This window comes from Anser brachyrhynchus (assembly GCF_964034855.1).
Source record: "Anser brachyrhynchus genome assembly, chromosome: 3".
NCBI classification, from domain to species: Eukaryota; Metazoa; Chordata; class Aves; order Anseriformes; family Anatidae; genus Anser; species Anser brachyrhynchus.
The window spans coordinates 97586560-97611561 of record NC_137696.1 but is presented as its reverse complement, the minus strand read 5'-3'; the positions used below and the strand labels follow the sequence as shown (position 1 = coordinate 97611561).

The 25002-nt window shown below is 34.4% G+C and overlaps 1 protein-coding gene across 1 annotated transcript in view; it reads right to left on the bottom strand.

Annotated features, from left to right (window-relative positions):
* EYS (eyes shut homolog) overlaps positions 1 to 25002 on the bottom strand; it is a 959435-nt gene that overhangs the window by 788226 nt on the left and 146207 nt on the right. Inside the window, exons 5-6 of the mRNA XM_080584128.1 lie at positions 5704 to 5897; positions 4165 to 4292 (exon numbers count right to left, since the gene is read on the bottom strand). Of these exons, the coding sequence (XP_080440254.1) occupies positions 4165 to 4292; positions 5704 to 5897 (322 nt within the window). The remainder of the gene's footprint in view (positions 1 to 4164; positions 4293 to 5703; positions 5898 to 25002) is intronic.

Below are 25002 nucleotides of genomic sequence, written 5' to 3'. Positions count from 1 at the left end.
GGAAGGAGGACAGTGGATATAGGAAAACCTTCTCTACATAGATATTTACAAAACTTCTTTCTTTAAGCTAGTATAAACAACCGCAGGAGGGTCCTCTATGCTACCCACAAGTAGCAATGGACTACGTAATCCTCACCTTCTTCTTAGAAATAGTTGCTGCATGCAAATCCTGTATGAAATCCTACACCAAATGCAACTGTTACCCTTTTGAATACTTGGAATCAGAATTCTTGCAAAGTCTATTCTTACAAAATGTCCAGTTCAATTATTGTAGCTACAAGTTTTTTCATAATGCTTAGATGCTTTTATTTCAGCAAAGATATGAGGGATTTATTGAAAGATATCAGGCAGTTACATCATTAGACATAAAAGAAATATTACACATGCATATAAACAATTATATAGTATCTTTTTTTATAATTTGTTTTTAAAATCACACTTAAAAACAAAGATTAACTCAATTACAATATTTGTTTTACTGATAGGTTTTCAGCTATGATATGAATCAGATAAGAGAGCTTCTGTTATTCTTGGTTCTATTTACTTGGGTAATCTATGACTGTTTCATAAAATAGATAATTTAGTAAACCAATTTTTAAAGTTTTCTTCTAATTTTTATATTTGCACATTTTTAATAGCTTTGTTTTTCTTGTTTCTTTGCAACAGACATGAAAATGTCAGAGAATATAAGGTAAATTAACAGCAAAAAATTTGGCAGTAAAGTGGCAAATATGGCACTAAGAAAACAAATTTTCTCAGAACATCCTTTCACATTTTTTGTGACTTGTTATTGTCCTAAAGAACATGAATAATAGAAGAAGTTACAAAGTAAACAGTCACAATTTATTGTGATGGATATCCTTGTTCACTGCCTATTTGAATTCACCTTAAATTTTGACATTTAAGAAAAAATGCTACTATTAGATTCTTAGCACAAAGTTGTATATGATATGAAGACTGAGGGGATGGAATTAGGATACAAGATAGTCATACATCATAACTGAAGTGAGGAAAATTAAATCAAGTCTGTTTGGTTATGTTTAGACTGGAAAACAACTACTTTCTCAAAGAAGAAGATAGAAGCTTAGATGGTGATGGATATAAGCAGAATGCAGCCTGAGCATAAGGAGAAGCAGATAAAGTGGGCACAACCAAAACAAAATAAAAGGAACAAAAAGGTCAAGTCAGCTATTATTTATATATGTATGTAGATTAAGTGCCATTATATTTATTTAAAATGCTACAATACTATTTAAGTCGATCAGGTATTACACCAAAAGAAACGTGGCTTTTTTATGGAATAACTAGATATAGTCATCTACAGTATTTGAAAATTATTACCAAAAGTGAAACAAAACTTCCACTTAGATCTTTGAATGACCAGCTTCAATCTTCCTAAATAAGACTCCAATCCTCCTAAATAAAAATATCTAAATAAGGTATTATTTTATATTAATTAACATATATTAACATATGTATATAATATATATATTTATATATATATATGTTTATATATATATATATTAATTTACCTGAGGCTTTTCACACGTAAAATAAATTATAAAAAAGTGACTCGCTCCCAGAAAGCTTCAAAGTTTGTAACTTAACAAAACTGAAATTGTTAAATCACAGTTCCTATAGGTCTTCTGATTTTATTATTATTATTTTTTTTTTATCCAAGTAACTAATGCAAGACACATTTACAAAGGGGATTTTGAATCTTAAAATTAGTAAAACCTTCTGATAGTTGGACCTCTCTAGAGCTCTTCACACCTCTGCATTTCAACACTCTCACTTTGTCAAGACTGCAGCACTCACAACCAAGTTACTGTATCTGGTCTCCTTGTGAAAAGTACCTGACATGCTCCCTTAAAATGCTTTCTCTGACCTAAATCCTTTCTTTCAAGTACAAGGGTACAAATGTGCACATAATTTACATTCCCTAAGCATTTGGGATTAAGTTGTGGAAAATTGATTTTATTTTCACAAAAATGAGAAAATAAATTTAATTTATTAACAATAACATTTTTAAAGTTGTAACCACTAATTTGATCCTTCAGTGACTGAATGTTAAAACTAAAGATGGGTTTTGAAACTTAAGTTCCAATGTGGCCATTTTTATCTAACTTTAAAAGTTTACAGTTTTAGTATTTAGTTCAGGACAACAGTCCGGGCTTTCTCTGTACCTCTCTACACAGCACCTTGGGAACCTTCAGAAAGTGCTTCATATCACCACCTGTCTTGGATACTTCACTTTGGAAAGTATGAATCACTTGCTGTAGTTCTTCTTTTCCTTCACCAAGAAAGTCTGCTGTATAGTTTAGATATTAGGGAATAACATGAGGAAAGAACATGAGCAAAAGATTTTACTTGAATGGTACGTTCAGGGCCAAACCATTGACATTGTACAAAGTTGAAGGATGCACTGCTTATTACTGTATCCAGTAATGTTTTCTCTACGATGTTACTTTCCCTTTTAAAATCATTCTTGGTGTTAAAATAATAAGCTTATAATCCTTATTGCATATCTCAAACCAGCTTTCCATAAATGTGACTTGCCTGTCTTGTCAAATATGTATTTTATAGATAGCACAACTGAATGCATAAATAATACACAAATACTAAAGGTAAAATCTTGGCAACACTGCTATTAATAGGATCTTAGTGTTTGGTATTAGTAGCGAATAGGCTTGTACCCTTTTTGAGCCCAAGACTAAAACCTCTGGTATCTACTTTTAACAATATAACTTAAGTGGTTCTCTTCATAACCAATTTAAATGGGTTGTTAATTTTCCATTTCTACTTTCTATTATATTGATCTAAATAATGTATATCTATCTTATTCTCACATATTATATCACTAAAAAGACCATTAAAACACCATACCTTTGCATAGCTGTTTTTATTAACCACAGTCAGTGGTACAACAAGGTTCATGTTAAAGCACCATCTCTAGCAGTGCTTTTTGAAATTATAAATTATTGAAATAGCATTACACACAGGGCTTGGAATATTTTTTTCAATATTATTATGGTTATTATTATGATTATTATGAGAAAAGGCAATCTGCATCTTGGTATTAATTGTTCGTGTTATTCAGATTTTAAATGTAAGCTTTAGGCATCATTTCACACTAAGTCATGCACCAACATACTGTGTAAAAAACTGGCTACATAATAGTAAATTATTAATATTTACATCAGCGTTTCAAATATTGGAAAATAAATGGTAACACTGTTGTTCTGTGCTATGCATATCTATATGGGAAAACAACTGTGCGTGTGTGTGATTATGTGTGTATCTGTATGTATGTAGAATCTCTTCTTCCCTTTCATGGGAAAGTTGTAAACATAGTTCTACATATATTTATTTTTCCAAAGTTTTCATCTGAATCTCCTCTTATGTAACTTTATATTCTATACTTCTGTTATGTGTTTGCAGTTTCTAAGTTCATTCGTAATGTGTTTTCAGGCTTTTGTGTACCACAGCTATCAATTTTCTGCTTTAATGAATATCCTAAAATTTGAAAGTTGTTTACTACACTTCAGTAATGCTTAGCAGATTTTTTTAAGGCAACCAGATAAAAGCCAAGCAAATCTGAAGAGTACAAATTGTACTCCTCAGTAGTGTGAGAAAATATCTATAAAGCTATTTAAAATGGAATGAAATTGTATACCTACTGCATCGCTTCTGTTATTTGCAAATGGACAATTTTCAGTATGGTCTTTCTGAATAAAGAAATTTTTAATATGCTTCTTGAAGGATGAATCTAAGACCTACTAATGCATGTCTGTGAATTAGGAATGAACACAGTTGTCTTACCCTTTCAGAAACATAACATAAACATCATATCCTTTGAATGGGAATGGTATCTGTAATTTAATTGTCTCACATATTGTCGGTCCATCAGGATTTACATATTTTATCTTACAGAATTGATGAGGAAACAATTTATAACTCCTTAAGTGCTTTAAATCTTTTTTTTTATCATTTCAATTAATTTTCAAGATGTTACATTGTAGAGCACCAGAAAATAAGAAAAAATTGTTAAAATGTGTTTATAGTTTTCTGTGCACTCTATAACTGATGACATCTTTTCTTTCTGCAGTCAATGACATCAAGTGATCCTACAAGATACTGACATAAATTAATTTCTAATCTTACCGGCAGTTATAGTTCTGTTGTTGAGCTACACAGGTTGCATTATTTAAGCAAGGCAACAATTCACATGGATTCAGTATTCTCTCACAGAACTTGCCAGTGAATAATGGCAGACAACTACATGCCACATCCTATAGAAGAAAAGGAAATTGGAAATAATTATTTTTTGTACCCAAGGCAACTCAGAAATTAGTATTTACTTCCATTACTACAGAGACCCTAAACAGGACAGTGTCTCATCATGTTAAACAGACTACAAATACATAACAAAAAACAATCATAGCCCAAAATAGATTACAAACATAATTTAGGACAAGTGGAATAGGACTTCCAGCACAAATTATACCAGAGGTGAGTTTGCTAGTTCGAAATACACCAGCTATAAATTTGTCTGGCTTTGTGATTTCATAACTGAATCAAGAAGGTGCTTTGTAACTTGTTTGTTTTTCCTCATTTCTAAATTTATTTCAGTGTGAAAATCTCTATCAAACAGTGATAGTGCAGGAATTACATTATATAATATAAGAGTATTCAATATTTAGAGAAGGAAAGAAAATGGTTTGTATCCTTCCCCCCCCTCCCCAACATGAAGCACGGATAATATGCTTCTTTATGATGCTGAAAGACATCTGCCACCTACTGCAATCTGTAATTTACACAGCAAGAACAGTAAATTATTTTACAACAAAATATTTATTAGAGCTGATACTCTCATCCTTATTTTTCTGGACAATGTAAAGCTCTCTACAGGCCTTTTCATGTCAGAAAGAAAAGGGAAAGTATATGGGGGGGTTGCTCCCCCAGTGAAATTGGTAGTGTTCAACTGTTGCTTCAGAACTGGTCCTAAAAGCATGATCAAGGAACTTTATTTTATCATCTGTTGAGAGATTTTTATATGTTTGAAACAAACTACTGCTAGTATGTGCTAGTATATTTACTAGCTAAGAATTAAGTGGAGACATGAAATATTTAGACAGTTTGCATAATTTAGAAACCCACCATGTTTTTTAGCAACTTCTCTTTTTCTCTCTCTGTGAATGAGCATATATCACTGGTTTATGGTAACTGAGCTTTTGAACTCTTCTTTGACTATATTGCTTCTGTGTAATCACTGCTATTTGCAATAGTCATGCTAATGAAAAAACATTGACAATGCAGTTTGAAATACTACCTGATATGACTATTATCAAATCTTGGAGAGTGTGCGTGAATTTTATTCTATTTTACAATAAAATAAAATAAATTAAAATAATAAAATTAAAAACAGATATCACAGGAAAAGCAACAATATGAGACTACTACTAGGTAATAAAGATGACTGTTGTATCATGTTTATATCAGAAGATTTTATTAGAGAAAAATAAAAAAAGAAATGAAACAACATCGTTGGTTTTGTAAGTATCCTCTGAACAACTGAAAATGTGGAATTCAAACATTTTAACCACAGAAATATTGTGAACATAATACATACAGATAATGCTAAGTTAGAATTAAATTGTTTAGCACTGTGTTCAAATATAGATCTTTGAAGTTTATACTTACATTCGGCAAATCAATACATGTACCTCTGTTCTTACATGGCCTTGAAGAACACTCATTGACATCAATTTCACAACTGTGACCAAGAAAGCCTGCTGGACAATCACAAATATATCCAGACTGATTATATTGGCATAGACCCCCATTTAGGCATGGCAGAGATGCACAAGGATTACTAGGTTCCTCACAGAAAGGACCTAAAAGAAATGAACATAGGAAATTAGGGTGTGTTTGAGAGAAGGATACTTCTTGGTATGCTGCCCATAAATATTAGAATCATAGAATGGCTTGGGCTAGAAGGGACATCAAAGATCATCTAACTCCAACCCCCCTGTCATAGCAGGAACGCCACCCACTAGACCAGGTTGCTCAGGGCCTCCTTCTCTCAGTCTGTACTCATGTCTGGGATTGCCCCAACCCAGGTGCAGTACCTTAGGTTCATGTGGGCCCAGTTCTCAAGCTTGTCCAGGTCCCTTTGGATGGCATTCCTTCCTACTATTTTATCAACTGCAGCACTCAGCTTGGTGTCATCTGCAAATTTGCTGAGGGTGCACTTGATCCCAGTCTATATGTCATTGATCAAGATATTAAACATTACTGATCCCAGGACAGTTACTATCTTGTGTTTGCCTATTATTTCTCATTAGCTCACTTTAATTAATTAATTAATTAATTTTAGGAGGCATTTAGATGTTTTTATTTATTGTGTTTTTCTTAAATTATCTACATTGTGAAGCTCTAGTTACTGACTGAGACACCTGTAAACTATCACCACTTAAAAAAAAAGAAAAGAAATTAGAATACCCCTGTATATTTTGTTTGTTTGGTGAATACACATGGCATAAATATGCGTGAGTGAGTAAACTCATCTTTATTAAAGGAAGGAAGAGATAGGGAACTGTGGTCCCAGGAGACAGGGAACAGTCACATCTGCCTCACAAAGGAAGCTGAATCCAGTGGGCTTCCAGATGAAGGAGGTCGTTCCCATTACTTTGGGTCCAGCGAGGCTGAGTGTATTCTCAGTAGTTACTCACACACACAAACACACATACACAACACACTCACGGTGCCCACATAGATGGGTATGGAAAGTGGTATCCTTCCCCATACCACATAGGCACAAAGAATACTCATGTGAGCATGTAAAACACAGATGACTTTAACATTCATTCTCCTCATCTCTAGCTGGTCAGGACTGAAGCTCACCAATGAACATGCACACTTCCTCACTTTCTAAACACAAATAGACCCAGATTCATGAAGCCCTCAAGCATCAGCACGAGTTCTAAATATGGCTGATATCTATACACAGATCCTGAGCCTCTTACCAACTTGCTAGTTGAGACTTGGAGTCTTTCCAGATATGGGTGTCACTATAGCCACTGGCCAGTCCAGTTTAAAAGCCCAACCCCTGCCCAGTAAAAAGAGTGGTCACACAGAAATAGAAGGTAGTAAAGAATTCTGCAGAGACTACACTGATCAGATGCAGGGCTCAGCCAGACAAACATAATAAGCAGCAGCCTTATTACACTCCACCAGTCCTTTTGTCACCTCTTTTCTGCATTTTCCTGTATTTTTACTTCCATCCACCCTAATCCCTACCTTTCTCTACCTTTGTTTCCTCCTAGATTAATAACCCTTACCTAAATGCTTGTCCCCTTTGACCCCAGTTTTGTCACATTCATACACAAATTCAGTATTTTTGATATGGTGACCTAGAAAATCTTAGCTTTATATGGGATTACTGATATGGTTGCCTAGTGCTGTTGGCCTTGCAAGAATATAATCCCCCTGCAAATCCTCAATCTCCCCTTCTCTTCTCTTCTCTCCCCCCCCCCCCCCCCCCCCCCCCAATTACAATTATCTCTGAATTCTCCCCTAACCATCTTTGAAAACCAGTCATCATTCATGGCTTTATCTATAACTTGTCTGCTACTCATTCAGCAATATTATGCTCAGCAATTTCTCATGTTATGTCCAGTACTTTCCATGTCCTGTTCAATTATTGTAAATTCAGTCAGGGGCCTACAAATCTGTCCACATCACAGTTATGAGCTGCATAGATATTTCGGACAATTAACTTTTTTTAACTGTGTAACATTAAAGAAGTAGAAGAACTATAGCAGAATGAATTTACTTCCATTTACTTATGGAAAATTGTATAGCAAATATGCTTTTTTGCATATCCTGTACTTTGACATTCTGCTATGAAGGAACTCTGATTTAAAATGCCTTCTCAATACATACATCAGAAGCACTTTTCAATTATTTGCTGTAGCAATAACATTAAATTCATAACAAATCTATTCTCAGGTAGTAGCATGTATTGATTCCATATTTTGTCAGTCACTTGAATCAACAGAATTAAAAATAGACATTGATAAAGCAGTAAATTATACTTTTCAAAAAGATTTTTTTTTTTTGAAATGGTAAACAGAATGCTTTTAACTCGGAATTGTAAAACATAAGAAAGCATAGCTAATTTGTTCTAAACTAACCTGTAGATAAACATGTGGGTCACTAAATAATTTTCTTGCCAATACATACTAGCTGTATGGAGCTATTGTAAGTACATGGAACATTTACCAAGAGATCCAAATACCACAATCAATCTCTATTATATACAAAAACAGCTGATGCAGCAAACACCTTACAAGAAAATACCATTAGCAGAAAAAGGGTCAAACCACATTTTAATTTTTATCACTCAGTCCATTCATCGGAAATAGTTGTTTCAGAAAGGCAAGATGAATTGGACTTATTTTTTAGGACATATTATTCACTTTTCTTTAGAATCAGAGGACATTCAAAGTACCCTTTTTGAATTTGTTGCTATTCCTCATCACCATAGTAACAAAATTACAGTAAAACTATATAGCAACTTGCAAATGTTAGGGCTTGCTAATAGGAATAAACAAGAATGCCATTCCTCAGAGTCATAGAATCATAGAATGTCTCGGGTTGTAAGGGACCTTAAAGATCATCTAGTTCCAACCCCACTGCCATGGGCAAGGACACCCTCCACTAGACAAGGTTGCTCGAAGAATGAAGCTATTGACTAGTATTCATGCATACATGAGAACATTTGCAACATGAAGTGAGGGGAATTGGTCTATTATTTCTTATTATTCAATTTAATAAGTAGCTGTCCTTTTATAGTTCAGTAAAATACAGCAGCACTCACAGATGAGCTTTTTCATGAAAGCTGACACTATATATCAAAGCTTACCTTGTTTATTTTTTTCCTTTGACTTGGGAACATCTGGGTACTCCTGTCTCACACACATTGTACAACCAGAGAAGACAGATCATCAAAACAATGATTCCAACTGCTCTACAAAAGCCAGAAGGCATATTTCTACAAACCAAGTGGATTACTGAGCTGCTTCTTCCATTGTTTCTACCCCAAATCCTTCTGATCCTCATCATTTTTCCTGCCACCAGTGTAAAAATATTCTCAGCCTTTGTTAAAATTGCCACTGGATTGGATTATTAGAACAGTGAAAGGCTAAATGAACAAAATAACACAGTACAATGAAGGCCAATTGGGAAAAAGAGATCAAAGAAGTGCCTTTTTGGTAATGCTGTGCTCATTTGTAGCAAAGCAAGGAAAAGGGTATTGTTCTGCTAAAAAGAACATAGTTATACATATTTATATATATTTAGGGAACAGTAAAGGTAGCTAGAAGAGGAATAGGGAAAAACCTGATAGAAGATAAGGAAATATTGTTAATTACAGCATGGTAGGGAAGAATGCAGGGTTCAAGGACAGCAAGAAAAAAAGTGTTTAACCTTTTCTCCTTGGCCTCACCATGCAAAAGGGCAATATATATATTTATATAAATATATTGTATATATATTTTTATATATTTGCTACTTTGGAAAAAGAGTGCATTTAGTGTGAATTGGGAGCCAATTAACTAACCAGATCAAAGGGGATCGATTTAAAAGGAGACACTGAGGCAGCAACTGTACTCATGATCTAAAATACAAAGCACAACTTCCATAGGTCTGTCCAGGGTGAATTCAATAAATTCTTTACCAACTATCTAACATCTTTTAGGAAGAATTCCATGCTGAGCAGGAATGGTTATTTAATCATTAAAGCTACCTATGTCTTTGGCATTCCTCTACTTTATTATTTATTGTGTTCAGAATCTTCCGTGGAAAGCAAGAGCAATGCTCTGTCACCTGAACATCCATGCCTGATGAGTTTGAAAAATCAAGTCAATAAAAGGAATTCTGGAGAACCAGTGTGTTGAGCTTTTTATTTTACCATTCCAAAACCTGATGTCACATTCAATATATTTTCTAAAGAAGATTGAAAGGTGACTTGATTACAGCCCTCAGAAGGAGAAAATGTCAAACACTAAAGGGTTCTAATTCAGTGGAGAAAAGTATAACAAAAGCAAATGAATGAAGAGAGAATTTGAATCAAATATAGTTAGAAATGCCTCACATATTTACAAGTGAGGTAACAGACTACCATGAAAGAACGGGATTCTACAGTTGCTGATGTTTTCATGTCAAGGCTAGATGGCTTTTGAAAGGCAGTACTTTAACCATATGCAAGATAGAAGACCCAATATATAGGTAAGCAGTATAAAGACTTCTGGCCAGAACAGATGAACTGTTCTTCTAAACTTACAAATCTATTCACCAACTTTGAGTCAAAATGTATACAAAACCTCTTAAAGGTTATGTAAAATTAGGAATTCATACCAAATTCCCATTTAAAAGTTCACATTTTTGTCATTATCAGTACCTCTTGTTTAGCTATGTTTAAATAAATAACTAACTTCATAGCCACGCTAAGATCTAGAATGCTGTTAGCTGACCTCTGAATGCTGTTGTTAGCAAGCTAAAGAGGAAGCAGGATAAAAATAGATCTGTACAATCTGAAGTCGAATGTAAATCCTTGAAGAAGTATAATACTTGTTAAGCAATGAAAAATGTAGCTGGGAACAACATGTCGGTCCAACTTGCAAGTGCGTAAAGAATATCTACAAATTTTGGAGGCCAGCGGCTTAAATTAAAAATGTGCAAGGCAAATTCTTTTAACTGCATAGATTTGATGCATAACCTTCTACTTTACTTTATATCAGTAACAATGGCATAATTTTCAACATAGCTGTTTTGTATTTTTGTTGTCAACAACTTCGGCAGATCATGGAAGTACTTCTTCCATTAGTTAGACCCCAAAAGAGACAATTACTGAAAATACTGAAGACTCCTTAGTGTTCACTGATGAATGATTAGCTACTTGTAGCTATGATATATTGTTCAAATTTTCAGAAAAATAAATGCCCTTAACAGAGACCATATCCTATTGGGAGATGGCTGATTCAAGAAGCTTCAATATGAAAAAAATAACATAAATTATCAGCTTGATTGAAAATCTTTAATCAGATTTTCCTCTGATTAAAGAGGAAAATTCAAGAAACTAAAGACATCATCAGTAGGCTGGGTTCACCATAGTCTTTCAATACAGTGAATTCTTGTTTGTTTCACTTCAATAAAATAAAACTTGTGGAAGATTAATAATCAGGAATGAATTAGTAAACAGGAGTATCCTATAGACCTATATGAAAGCAAATGATTTTTTATTTAAGGAACTGAATCTTATTTCCAGAATTTCCTATTACTTTTACATGTGAAATGAATAATACCCTCCAGTACCTTTGTCTAAAAAAAATCAAACAACAGCAATAAAATCTTTCAATGTTTGATATAACTGTATCCCTGCTAGTCTTCTATAGTTTTATTACTAAATTTGAATGATAATCCATTGAAATTCAAAGGACATTCCTGGCACTTTTGATAAGGATCAATTGGTCAAAATAACATGTAGTGCCATTTGCATGAATATCTGGTGTTACGGGTTAACATTAAATATATATATATATAATAGAAGTCTCTCTGGGCTTTGTGTTTATACAACCATTTATCTTAGGAAGAGAAATATTTCCCAAGGAGCAAAATATGTGAAAGATTATACTAGGCTTCTATGCTTTAATGTGATTTCAGTACTTTTATTTTTTCATTCCCCTAATGAAAAATTAGTATTTTCTAAAGCATTTATGCATAAGGCAGAGTAGACTATTTCAGGAAACAGCATGTGTTACATCCATATATATTCACTTTACTTAGAATGAAGCAATAATATTTCAGGGTTAGCATAAAAAAAGGAACTATTTAATGGGAGAGTGATTTATTTTCAGTTTAATTGAAACAAGTGGTTGCTAGGAGTTACAGTCAAGGACCAAGATACACTGTAGGCAGTAAAGAGCAGATAGCCTGGGAATAGAGAGAAGAATGATAATTCAAATGTTATTATTATTATTATGTTCAGTTTGACAACTGAAATTATAGAAACCCACTTCTTATGTCATGTCCTTCTTAAGTTGTCCATTACTAATGTTCAGCACTCTTTTTCACTTTAAAACTAACTCCAAGATAAGGCTTTATTAATCTGAGGACCATCAGATTTCTGTTGATTAAATGAAAGTATTTCTGTAATTAAATTAATTCCTATTTGCATAGCTCAGTTAACAATTCATTGTAATTAGTCTAATGCAGTTCAATTCTTGCTTTTACTTTCCTGAGTATTATCAGCTGCCCTTCCTTTTAAATGCAAAACTGAAATAGATTTTTAACAATTCTCTTCGGAAAAGAATCACAAGCTATTGTCTCTCATATATCTAGACCCTGAAATGCACCAATATTTCTGTTGGTACAATAAATACTAATCTTTGAAATAAGAATACAGTATTGACAACTTCATGTACATTTCTAATCAAAAACAGTGAATGACATTTTTTTACTGCATGTGAAATTTCAAGAAAGTTTGAATGAAAATGAAATCTACTTAAGGCACTGTAAATCTAGGTCTCAGAAGAGACTGAGTGCAAATCTCCATGAGAGATTATAAGGGCTACAATCTTAATTTTAGACCAAATAGGCAGTATCAAAGCTCACTGATGTGCTTTATATAAAGCTCCAATCATCAGACTTGAAAATAGACATTTTCAAAGCAAATGAATGAAAAAAACATTAGCTTCCATCAGAGGAAAGCCTATTAGAGACAAAATTATGGCACTGCTGGAAAGACTCATCAAGAGTCCTTGCAAACTTTTTGTTTTACTTCTTATCTTGACTAAACCTCAGAAATTCTAAAATTGCTGAAGCAAACAGAGTTGGACTGATTCTAAGCTGATGACATCCTGGTCACTATGAAGGCAGCATGCATTTGCTGTCACTGCTAGTGGAAGGCAGTTGTTCTCTAGGGTGAGAAAAGGGCATCACCCTAGTTCTAACAGATATACTATTTCCAGTCTAAAATCATTTCCTAATGCCTCAGTTTGTTGCAGAAAGGGGTGTTCAAATCACTGCTAGGGGCAGCAAGAATAGCCTTAATGTTCAAATTGAGAGCTTTGACTTTTACGAAGGATACCAATGCTACCCACTCACATAAAGTCTGGATATAAAAGTGCCTTTCTTGCAGCAGGCTGACAGGGTTTACAATGCAGCACAAGAAAATCTAACAGTGTATCCATTAATAGGGAAGCCATTAATACTCTGCATTTTTTACTACAGTAAAATGATGTGATTACTTATGCATCTTTGAGGAAGGTGATTTTAAAAGTCTGGTGATTAATTCCCTTATAAATAAATGCCCTTCTGTAAGGCAACAGTTTCTCCACATAACATTAATGCAATTGCCCAGCTACCCCTCAGGTGACAAGGCCTTTCTTATACAAAAATGCAAGATGTGCTGCTAATGGCTCACATATAATTCTTCTAAATATTCCACCTCTTTGAGATGACATTGCCTATTCTGTAATTTGTGGACTAGCATTGTATTCAGCATGTTCTATACAGGTATGAATGCGAAAGAGACTTTTACTTAAATTGTGCAAAGGCACTAATGTTTGTCTGGCTGAAAACCTGGGGATGCAGCTAGATCAGGGAAGGGAGAAGAGAGAATCCAAGAGGTGTAAGATCATAGAATCATAGAATGGCTTGGGTTGGAAGGGACCTTAAAGATCATCTAAGCCAAGCTCCCTGCCATAGGCAGGGATGCCACCCACTATATCAGGTTGCCCAGGGCCTCATCTAACCTGATCTTGAACACCTCCAGGGATGGGGCATCCGCGACCTCTCTGGGCAACCTCTTCCAATGCCTCACCACCCTCTGCGTGAAGAATTTTGTCCTAACCTCTAATGTAAATCTCCCCTCTTTTAGTTTAAAACCATTCCTCCTTATCCTGTCGTTATTCGATTGAGCAGAGTCACTGTCCATCCTTTTTATAAACCCCCTTTAAGTACTGAAAAACTGCAATGAGGTCTCCCTGGAGCCTTTTCTTCTGTAGGCTGAACATCCCCAGCTCTGTCAGCCTTTCTTCACAGGAGAGGTGCTCCAACCCCTTGATCATCTTCGTGGCCCTCTAACAGATCAACATTCCTGTTGTTCTGGGGGCCCCAGACCTGGATGCAGTACTGTGGCTATCTGGGCTGCAATCACACATTGCTGGCTCATGTCGAGCTTTTTGTCCACCATAACCCTGAAGTCCTTCTCTGCAGGGCTGCTCTCAGTGAGTTCTTCTCTCAGTCTGTACTCGTGTCCAGGATTGCCCTGACCCAGTTGCAGCACCTTGCACTTGGACTTGTTGAATCTCATTAGGTTCATGTAGGCCCAGTTCTCAAGCTTGTCCAGCTTTGGATGGCATTCCTTCCTTCTATTGTATCAAATGCACCACTCAGCTTGTTGTCATCTGCAATCTAATGTTTTGCTTTGCCAGGATAGGCTTATTTGTGAACACATCAAATCAAATCGTACCAGTGCTGGACCTACCCATGGTCACAGACCATCTTCATATGCTCATATTATCTCCTTCTATTGGGCAAATACCATTTTTTTTTTTTAGAAGGGAAATATCTTCCTGGGTTTGCAACATAAAGACAATGTATGATTAATCTGGTATGGACAGGAATCAGGACAGAACTAGTAGGCAGAAAGTGCTTTTTTAGAGATATTTGAGAGGATGTTTCCTCAGGAAACAGGCAGAAACCACTTCAGTTATGAGAAGGTGTTGTGGGCAAAGCAGCAAAAATAAATTGAATAGAAAAAAAAATCACACATGAAAGAAAAATGTTAAATGACCAAAAGGGCATTTATTGTTAGATGTTTATGTTACTAATACAGGGATGTATATTTCCTGGTCTTCAAGAGCTGTTGCAGAAAATAAAAGCAGTATTTATTAGTAAATGATAGGTGAAAAACCTTAAAGAAAAGAAACACATTTTTAACAAATATGATCCAACCTTTTCTACTTTATTGTTTGTGTGGTTTTGGCCAGATAGAAATGAAGAGCAACATCCCTCCTGAAGAGCTTAATAATATAGGAAAGGGAACATGCCTCGAGGAACAGTGTAAGTCTATTAAATTCGCAACAGGCAAGGTGTTACTTAAAACTTATATGGACGTCTATAAAAACCCCATCAGAAATTGAAAGGTCCTGAACCTTTCTGTTCTTCGTGAGGAAATATAGCCATATTTTCTTCTCTTCTGTTTAATGGAGTAATGAGTAGTAGCTTCAATGCTTCATAGTGGCAATGATTAACTGCCTATTGAAATCCAATCCCTTCTTTACTTAATTTAATTTAATTTATTTTATTTTAAATTTTATTTTATTTTATTTTATTGCATTTTATTTTATTGCATTTTATTGCATTTTATTGCATTTTATTTTTTAAGTGGTGGAGACTTTGGGGCTTCTGCTTCTCCTTAGGATCTAAGTTGTCCAGTTGTTTTTTCAACTTCCCTCTTTTCCAAAGGCTAAACAATGGGCTTAAAAACAAATTTAACATGAAAGAAAATACTGAAATATTTTTTTCTATGTCCCATAGGTATGTTTGTTACTTATGCTGTTTCTCTTGGCTCTTTTAACAGATTTTTTTTTTTCACTGAAATTTTGAATAAATGCTGTGTTTTTTTATTTTTCTGAAACACAAATAATTTGATCATAGTGCGTAATGTGGGTAAAATATTGTTGATATACTTCATTTTCCTAATTCTAATATATTATAATTTTCTGTGAAATATCTATCAAAGAAAGTTATTTGTCTTTATATATGTATATTAAGATGATATTACTATAAAAAATAAAATCCCGTTTCTATATTTCTTCTGCTCAGATTTGCTGACTTGCCAGCCAATGTTGGATGAGAAGATAGTTAATCATTATATTAACTGAAGGGACTCAGTCTAGTTCAACAAAATAAGTAGAGTAACAGTTTAAAATATTAGCCAAGCTTGTACATATTTTGGTAATATTGTGACAACAGTAAGTTTAAGATTCAAGTTATTTAAAGATTTTTATTTCTAAAAAGACCACATCAATATTTAGATCTTACATCTCCAAGAAGTACACAGACTGGGAAATATACTGAAAAAGAAAGAAAGAAAGAAAGAAAGAAAGAAAGAAAGAAAGAAAGAAAGAAAGAAAGAAAGAAAGAAAGAAAGAAAGAAAGAAAGAAAGAAAGAAAGAAAGAAAGAAAGAAAGAAAGAAAGAAAGAAAGAAAGAAAGAAAGAAAGAAAGAAAGAAAGAAAGAAAGAAAGAAAGAAAGAAAGAAAGAAAGAAAGAAAGAAAGAAAGAAAGAAAGAAAGAAAGAAAGAAAGAAAAGAAAGAAGGAAGAAAAATGTACAGAGTAGACTGTAATTTTTTCCTAAATTGTTCTAATTGTTCTAAACCTGTTCTGTCACTGCACTCACTGGTAGAATCCATTCCCATCTTTCCTGTAGGCCTCCTTTTTATACCTTCTGCTTAATGTCATGTATACAGAAAAAAACCTATCCCAAATCCCACCTGAATTACTATTTAATGGGAATGAAACAACTATAGAAACCCCAAATGGAAAAATTAACATTTAAGAGGTTTATGTAAATTTACTGAGTATGAAAAAGAGGTGAAAATGCTCCGATCAATAAACAGACGAATTTGAAAACTAGAAAAATGAAAAAAATGATGGCAAGATTATTGCAGGAAATGGTTACAAAAAAAGAAAAGTATAAAAATCATTTTCTTACTTTACATGTGATACAACCATTGTGCTTGTATCACATGTAAAGTAAAAAAATGATGTATTACAAAGCATCAATAGATCTCTTCTAATTTAATATGAGACTCTAACTCTGAACTTAATTTGTAGTCTATTATCAGTCAGATAAACTTTGTAATGATACAATTCAAATTGTTGATATCTGTAGTAGAAAATGTAGTAACTACGTTTGAAATTTATATTAAAGATGTGAAAAGACCACACATTCAACAGCATGAAGTCACATGGCTGAGTAGTGTAATTACTTTGTGTAACTTTGGCTCCTACACTCATATTTAATGATACACTGTACTACTGCTTGAGATTTTAAAAAGCTACATGGCAGTTTAATTTTACAAGATCAGTACAAGTCTGGTAAGAAGCATACATGGAACAACTTTACAATTTATTTTTTCAAATTTTGAACACTCATTTTTGAACACTCTAAGATAAACCATAGGTATTATAGTAACGGAAATTATTTAAAAATTAAAACAGACTGAGATTTATAGAAATATATTGGTGAAGTTAGCTATTTAGTAAGCTCTTTAGGAACATAAAAAATGCACTACAAAATGAAGCATGACAAGTTTTGTAGGGACAAAACAGCTTTTGTAGATCAAACCTGGGTCTTTATTTATTTTTTTCTTCAACTGTTTCTGTCAAATCAATAAATGTATTTTTACTTCCAACTTTCATTACCTTAATCTTTAGGCCTTCAGTTGTTAGTTACTTGCAGATTTTGGTCCTCACTGCTACAAAACCCTATGTCTATAATGTGGAAGATCAACATGTCTTTAACTACATTAACCCCCAAATTAATTTTCCTCTAGATTGTATGTTTTTATTTAAATGGAAAAGGACAAATTGCTAAAAAGTGGCAAAACCCCTTCAGAAGGCATTGAATGTACAGCCTTTTTGATGGGATGTATAAAATCATGTATTTATTGGCTATTGTGAAACACTCATAATACTTTGGGTCGTTCTATTTTATAAAAACATAAAATTTTCACAACATGAATAACAATCTTTGTGTAATCTGTTTTGTGTAATCTAATCTGTAATCTAAATTTGTGTAATTTGTTAGTACTTACCTTTCCAGCACCATAAACCTAGCTGAGATATTAAAAACACAAAAAAAGCCTGAATTACATTTCTGAAAGCACCTAAATGACTTGACACAGAAAATAAATGTGCTATGTGAGATATCTCACTTAGAGGTCTCTTCTAGTAAAGCTAGACTATTTCACAATTTAAAATAGCTTGTATAAAGTAGTGTTGGCAACTCCGTATTGAATTTTACACTTCATTTTTTGGGTGAATTAGGTACTTTGGTATCCTATGAAGCCCCATTTTTAAAAACAATCTAGGCACCTGCAGGATGAAAATTCTAAGCTAGTACTGGAAAATATGCTGATAAATGACAGCTTTAGATAGTGGAATGCACAAGTTGGCCACATATTTTTGAAAAGTGGTTGTGAATTCTGTGCTAACAGGTTTACTGCATTCTACATAATGATTTATTCTGCCCATCTTCTTTTTCCTTCTTTTTTATTTTTTTTTATTTTTATTTTTTTCCTAGCATATCTTTGGAATCCATAAGATTTACTCTGTGCATTTCATAGCAAAATTTTATTCAGTTTAGTCATTCATTTGTTCCCAGGGTAGCATAGAGTTTTGCCATCAATGAATATATATGTAGTTCAGGCAAGAAGAGCCTGGAATTAATAATGGTGAGCAACTCCCATGTTTCTAAAATTAAAGAAGGTTTTAAAGCAAATAAAAAAAATCAACAAAAACAAAAACCCAAAGACTGTTATATTCTAGCAAAACTAACCTCCCTCTCTCACAGAGAAAGAAGTCACCAATTATCAGCTAATCAGGTGTCATTATAAATGCAATCTGCAGATATATGTTTTTCTATTGTTCTGTGACTGATGAGACTTAAAGTCTTAAATTAACTTATATTTTTTATCTTCCAATGGAACATGTTATATGAAAAGAAAGAAGATAACTTAAATTTTGATTAAAACTTCTGAGTCAAATTATTATACTAATGACAAACAGGTAAAACAAAAATTCCCATTTGAACTGAATTTAGGTATAAAAGAGATAAAGTAGAAAGAAATGATTGACAAAATATACATCCTTCTTTGGGAACAATCTGGGTTACATTTCTTAGGTTATTTTTAATTCACTTATGCAAACATGCAAAATGCCGCACCTCCTAGTCTTTAGGCAGTCATAATCATGTTTATTGACTAACCCATCTCAGTGCATATATCATCTCACATAGTCTGGTATAATCAGAAGGAATCCTGTAAAAAAGTTCATGAATGTACATTGATGAAACATATCAGTAGATGCAATAAATATATTCAGAAATTTCCTCAGCTTTCCTTCCTACAGAGTAGAAGTCATCAGATTAATAGTATGTTTTACATCTTTGGACACTGAAAGCTCTAGACTAATTCTTACTGAGATCCAAAAGAAATGAAAGAGACCTGTAACTGGAAGTTCCCTAAAAGACCTCTAAATATTGGCTCTAGCATGCCTGTACTACGTACTTCAGTATTTAGCAATCATGACTAAAATATAATAAATGTAAACATTTAAGAATTGTTAAATTATTCAAGAGTTGCTTATTATTACTATATTATTTTTTTTTTCAGCAGTATTATTTTCAAGAATTCCTCTGAAACCAGTAGAAATCAGAGATGTAATATTTTAAATATAGGTAGTTCAGGTAGTTATATGAACCCAGGAAGAGCTTTAAATTAAGAAGCAGAAGGAAAGTTGACATTTTGGTACTTATCTTCTAATATACAAAGTTTCTAGAAGCACATGACAGGTCATTAACTTTGTCCTCTCTCCTCGAAGTTACTACAGCCAACTGACTGATGATAAAGGATATGCGTGGGCTGGAAAATCAAATGGAGTCATAGAATCATAGATTCATTTAGGTTGGAAAAGCCCTCTAAGATCATCTGTTCCAACCTTTAACCTAGCACTGCCAAGTCCACCATTAAACCATGTCACTAAGCACCACATCTACGTGTTTTTGAAGACCTCTAGGAATGATGACTCAACTACTTCCCTGGGCAGTCTTCTCCAATACTTCACAACCCTTTCAGCAAAGAATTTTTTCTTAATATTCAACCTAAAGCTCCCCTGGTGCCACTTATGGCCATTTCCTCTTGTCTTATCACTTAGAGCATGGGAGAAGAGACCAATCCCCACTTTGCTATAGCCTCCTTTAATGTAATTGTACTTACAGTAATGTACTACCCCAGCTCCCGCAGCCACTTCTTGTAAGCCTCGTTCTCCAGACTCTTCACCAGCTTCATTGCCCTTCTTTAGACACGCTCCAGCACCTCAATGTCCTTCTTGAACTGAGGGGCCCAAAACTGAACACAGTATTTGAGGTGCAGCCTCACCAGGGCCAAGTACAGAGGGACAATCACTTCCCTAGTCCTGCCATGGTATTTCTGATCATAGTTAGGTAGCTGTTGGCCTTCTTGGCCACCTGAGCACACTGCTGGCTCATATTCAACAGGCTATCAACCAATACCCCCAGATCCCTTTCTGCCAGGCAGCTTTCCAGCCTGAAAAGTGGCTTTCCAGCCACTCTTCCCCCACCTAGCCTGTAGCATTGCAAGGGGTTGAGCATTCATTAGAATACTCTAGTGCTTTCTTCTGCAACATGTAGCGTGGCCTCTTCTCTTGATTGCTGTCAAATCTGTATTGTGTGAGAAAGTCAAAAGTTTCTAGTAAACAGGTACCAAGCCATTTATACCTTTGTACATCAACTCTAAATCAACAAAACACACCTGTAGTCAAATGCAGCTCACAGCACTATTTTATTATGTGCATATCTACATAATAAACTTGACAAGTCTCTTGACATATTTTCACTGTCAAGTTTTCACGTGGAGTCCTTTAGTGAGATACAGTTATTAAAACCATTTAATTCTCTCACACAGTACTACTACAACACAATTACTAGTAATGCAAAATGCAAGAGTACATAAATAAGAGAAAAATCCCCAGCAATATATACATCCAGAAAAATTACTAGGTACAGTTAGCAGTGCTACCTAGCGAGCAAACTAAGGCCATTGAGAAAAGGGATGAGACCCAAGGGCTGGTGGCTTGAACCTTTAGAATCCACTAATTCCTATGAATACCTGCACAAAAATATTTTCAAAATGAGAAGTTTAACAGATGTGAATGACTGAAGCAGTAATTTATTTGTGTCTATGGTTTTACTGTTACAGAGGACATACTTTTCTAATCTGTTGGTAGTGTAGAAGCAGGTTCACAATAAAGTAAGAAGAAAGAAACTGGTGTAGGGAATAATGAAATTGGAAGAGAATTCATTGTTCAGTGCTTGACTGAATTATTTGGAATATATATACATACTTTTTTGTTTGTTTGTTTCCATGGTTCTCAGAAATCACAGTCCTAATGACATATTCCCTCTATTATAGTGAAACAGAGAGTTTCAGCTGAGATGCATCCCTACCAAATTACTTAACATTGTGCAGGAACATGACGGTAGATTTGAGGAAACTACTAAAGACCTGGAAAACAGATCTTGGAGAGATTTCCCCTTGAAATTCAGTAATTCAGGGTTGAGGAAGATATGTAAATCGTAGCAATATATTCTGGGAGGTTGTGCCCTCAGGCAACTTCAGAGAGCAGGGAGATATGTTAAATAAGGGGAAGCCTGAGGTAGAAGTGAGGACTGAGTATATTGCTGCTGCTGCTGCTGATGATGATTATAAGGAGGAGGAGGAGGAGGAGGAGCAAGTGAATGGTAGAGAAAGCAAGAGAAAAAAAAAGCCCTTGAATCTCAGTAAAGGAGTCCATGACACTAATGGGGAAGCAGTAAAATGGGATGAGTAGCTCCCAATATCCTTGTTTTGGTACATTTTGTATCCTAGGAGGCAGAGGAAGAAGAAAAATGTTGAGAACAGCTGTTTAAAAAAAAAAAAGTTTATAACTTTTATGTTGATGGTGAGAAAAACATGCTATTTTTAGCTTGAGTATTGCCACATCACTGATTTTTAGCCTAGCTAGTGAATTTTAAGATTTTAAGACTGCCATGTAAAATCCCAAGAGGGCTCAGTTGTGCTAATGTCTAAAATGAAGAAAATGTTCATGTGGGTAAAATGTGTTATGTGTTAGGTGACCACATCACATCATTTTATGATCCAACTTATCTTTGCATCTTCTAGAATACATGTTAATGTATTATAGTGAATTAATCCTGAGAGGAAAAAATCTCTAGGACTACCTATAGAAAAAGAACTTTAATTAAAATTAGAGAATCATGTTTTGTACATCTGCCAACTATTCATATTGTGGTGAGAAAGAAAAGGGCTGTTTATTATGGCAATTGATAACATTGTTAGACTCAGAAACAACAGAGTATTATATGCTTTCAAGAAAATCAGCCTTTGAACATCCAAGGCTTCTTAGAATAGTAACTTTTAGTCTCAAAGGACCTTTCAGTATATTTCCATTTCCTGAGGCCAAATTTGATATCCATCAGAATTATTTAATGTGACAGGTTGGGAGTAGTTAGATGGATGCCCCAGGATGCTCAGCAGTCTATTGGGGCACCCAACAATTCAGGAAGCACTGAAGACATAGAATGCACTTGGTACAGACAACATGCCAGGGCAATAATATCAAGAGGGTAATAGGGCCTAAAGTCTTTCATAAAAACAGATAGTACCGCCATGGTCTTATGATTCTAAAATAGTTATGTAATATAAATCAATATAAGCTGGGTATGATAAAAGAGGCCTTAGAAAATGGAAACAGAGGATGAAGCATAAGGGAGTACAAGTAAGGGATGATAAGAGATGGGGCACAGGCTTGACACTAGAGATTTGATGGCTGTAAGCAACTCGCCAGTGGTCAGTTAAAGAAATGCAGACCTGGAGCTGGACAAAACTGATCTTAAGTGTAAAAAAAGAACAAAGAAATAGTATCCAACTTACTAAAAGCCACCACATATAATAAATTCAGATGTAATGCGGAGCTGCAACCCAGTGAAGAGAAAGAAAGATATAAAGACATGTTAGCAAACATATAAGCATGACCCTAAGTGGATCCTGGAACAAGGAAGATGAATCCACCAGAATAAATATTATATTTCTCCTGGAGAAGGACTTCTGCTGCCAACACTGGTATAAAACCTCTTAGAGAAAAACGGTAAGCATAACATCTGGAAAAGGGTTAGATGCCAAGAAATGTGTGTATAACAACCTTAACTGTATTGTTGTTGAAATATTTTCTGCATTAACGATTGTTAAGATTTCATTTATACTATACATTTTTGTCTTTATACAGTCCTCTTCTCAGTTGCGCCCAGTGACAGGACGAGAGGCAATGGGCACAAACTGAAGCACAGTAAATTCTGGATTAATACAGGGAGTCACTTTACTATGAGGGTGACAGCAAACTAGAACAGAGAGGTTGTAGAGTCTCCTTCTCTGGAAATATTCAAAACCTGCCTGGATGCCATCCTGCTCAATTTGCTCTAGGTGGTCGTGCTTGGCAGACGGGTTGGACTAGATGATCTTCAGAGGTCCCTTCCAACCTCGGCCATTCTGTGGTTCTGAGAATAAATATACTGGTTAATAAGAGGACCCCTTTAATAGTAAATGAGAGCTCTACTGTGTCAGAAGATTATGTTTTTTCTCAATATATGTGATGTTTGTGCTCTGAGACATATAAAATGCAATTTTGTATGACCTAACATGAGTCATATAAAAACTAGATGTTCATTGTAACCCCTGTTAAAACCACCAAAGTGAAACAAACACCTTTAGAGTATGGTTCATTCCATCTTAAAAAAAAAAAAAAAATCTATAAAAGATATCATTGCAAGATGCAATGAATTGTTCCTGGGAAACTTCAATTTCTCCTAACTAAACAGGGCAAACTAATCAAAGAGTTCAGGTTAGACACAGAACTATGCAAGTAATGTGAGGCTGGTCAACAAAGAATATCTGAAAGTTTGTCAAATGAATAGAGGAAAGGTAACCAGAGAATGTAGTCTTACCACAGATTTATCTTCAGAAGCATTCATTTTGCAGAAAGCTAGAAAAGCTAATCGATAAAAACAATCTTTTTTTTAGTCTGTTGTTTTTACTGTCAAGATAGTAAACCATGTTTTTGAAATGACTGGTTACTGTTTGGAAAAAAGACAATGAAAGAAAAGCTACTTCAATAGTGATGCATTCCTACCTACATTTTTAGAGATTTTGTTATGGATATGACAGCTAAAACTCTCAAATGGACAGTGGTTAACATAATCTTTTCACTTTTCCTAAAGTGTATTTTTATTTTCACCTATAATCTCCATTCATTTTTGAAAATGTCCTTAATTTAAAAGATTGGAGTTTGATGAAGCCAAGCCATGCCAGACCAGAACTAAGATAAGATAAGAGTGTCTGCAGGGTGCACCACGTTACATGAAAGCAGCCTCATACCTGAAATCAAACATTAGCCATTTACTGACCAAATTTCTTGGATGTTGCCTATGGGTAGCTATTGATCTTAAGGATGTTGGGATGTGGAAAAGGAGCAAAGTGAAGCTGAGTTGCTAGTTAGAGCAGGAAGACAGTTCAAGTGAGGGTTGCTCTCTGGGAGGTATTAAAATATCAAACAGCAAATCTTTGGTATGTCAAAATTTGAATTGCTTTGAGCATGATGTAGAGACATTATAGTGCCAACAGCACAGGAACACTAAGCTTTCATTTGCCTTCAGGACCATACTCCACTTTAATGAATCATAGAATCATTCAGGTTGGAAAAGGCCTTTAAGATCATCTAGTCCAACCTTTATCCTAGTACTAAAATCCACCACTAAACCATGCTACTGGTTTAACATGCTACTGAAGGTCTTAAAGGTGTCATTTGTAAATGCTAATGGTAAATGATATCAAATGCCATAACAGCAGATGTATTAAATGAATTGGTTGTATGCAGGTCAATCAACATTATGAATGGGTTGTATGCAGGTCAATCAAAATTATTTTATAATTCTTTAATTATTACCTTCTAATAAAATCAGTATTTTCAGATTTTTAAACATACCCATTTTCCTATACTTATTTGGAAGAATAATGAAAACTGTGCAATGAGTTCTAGCATCTTTTCTCCATCAGTGATAATTAGCTACTA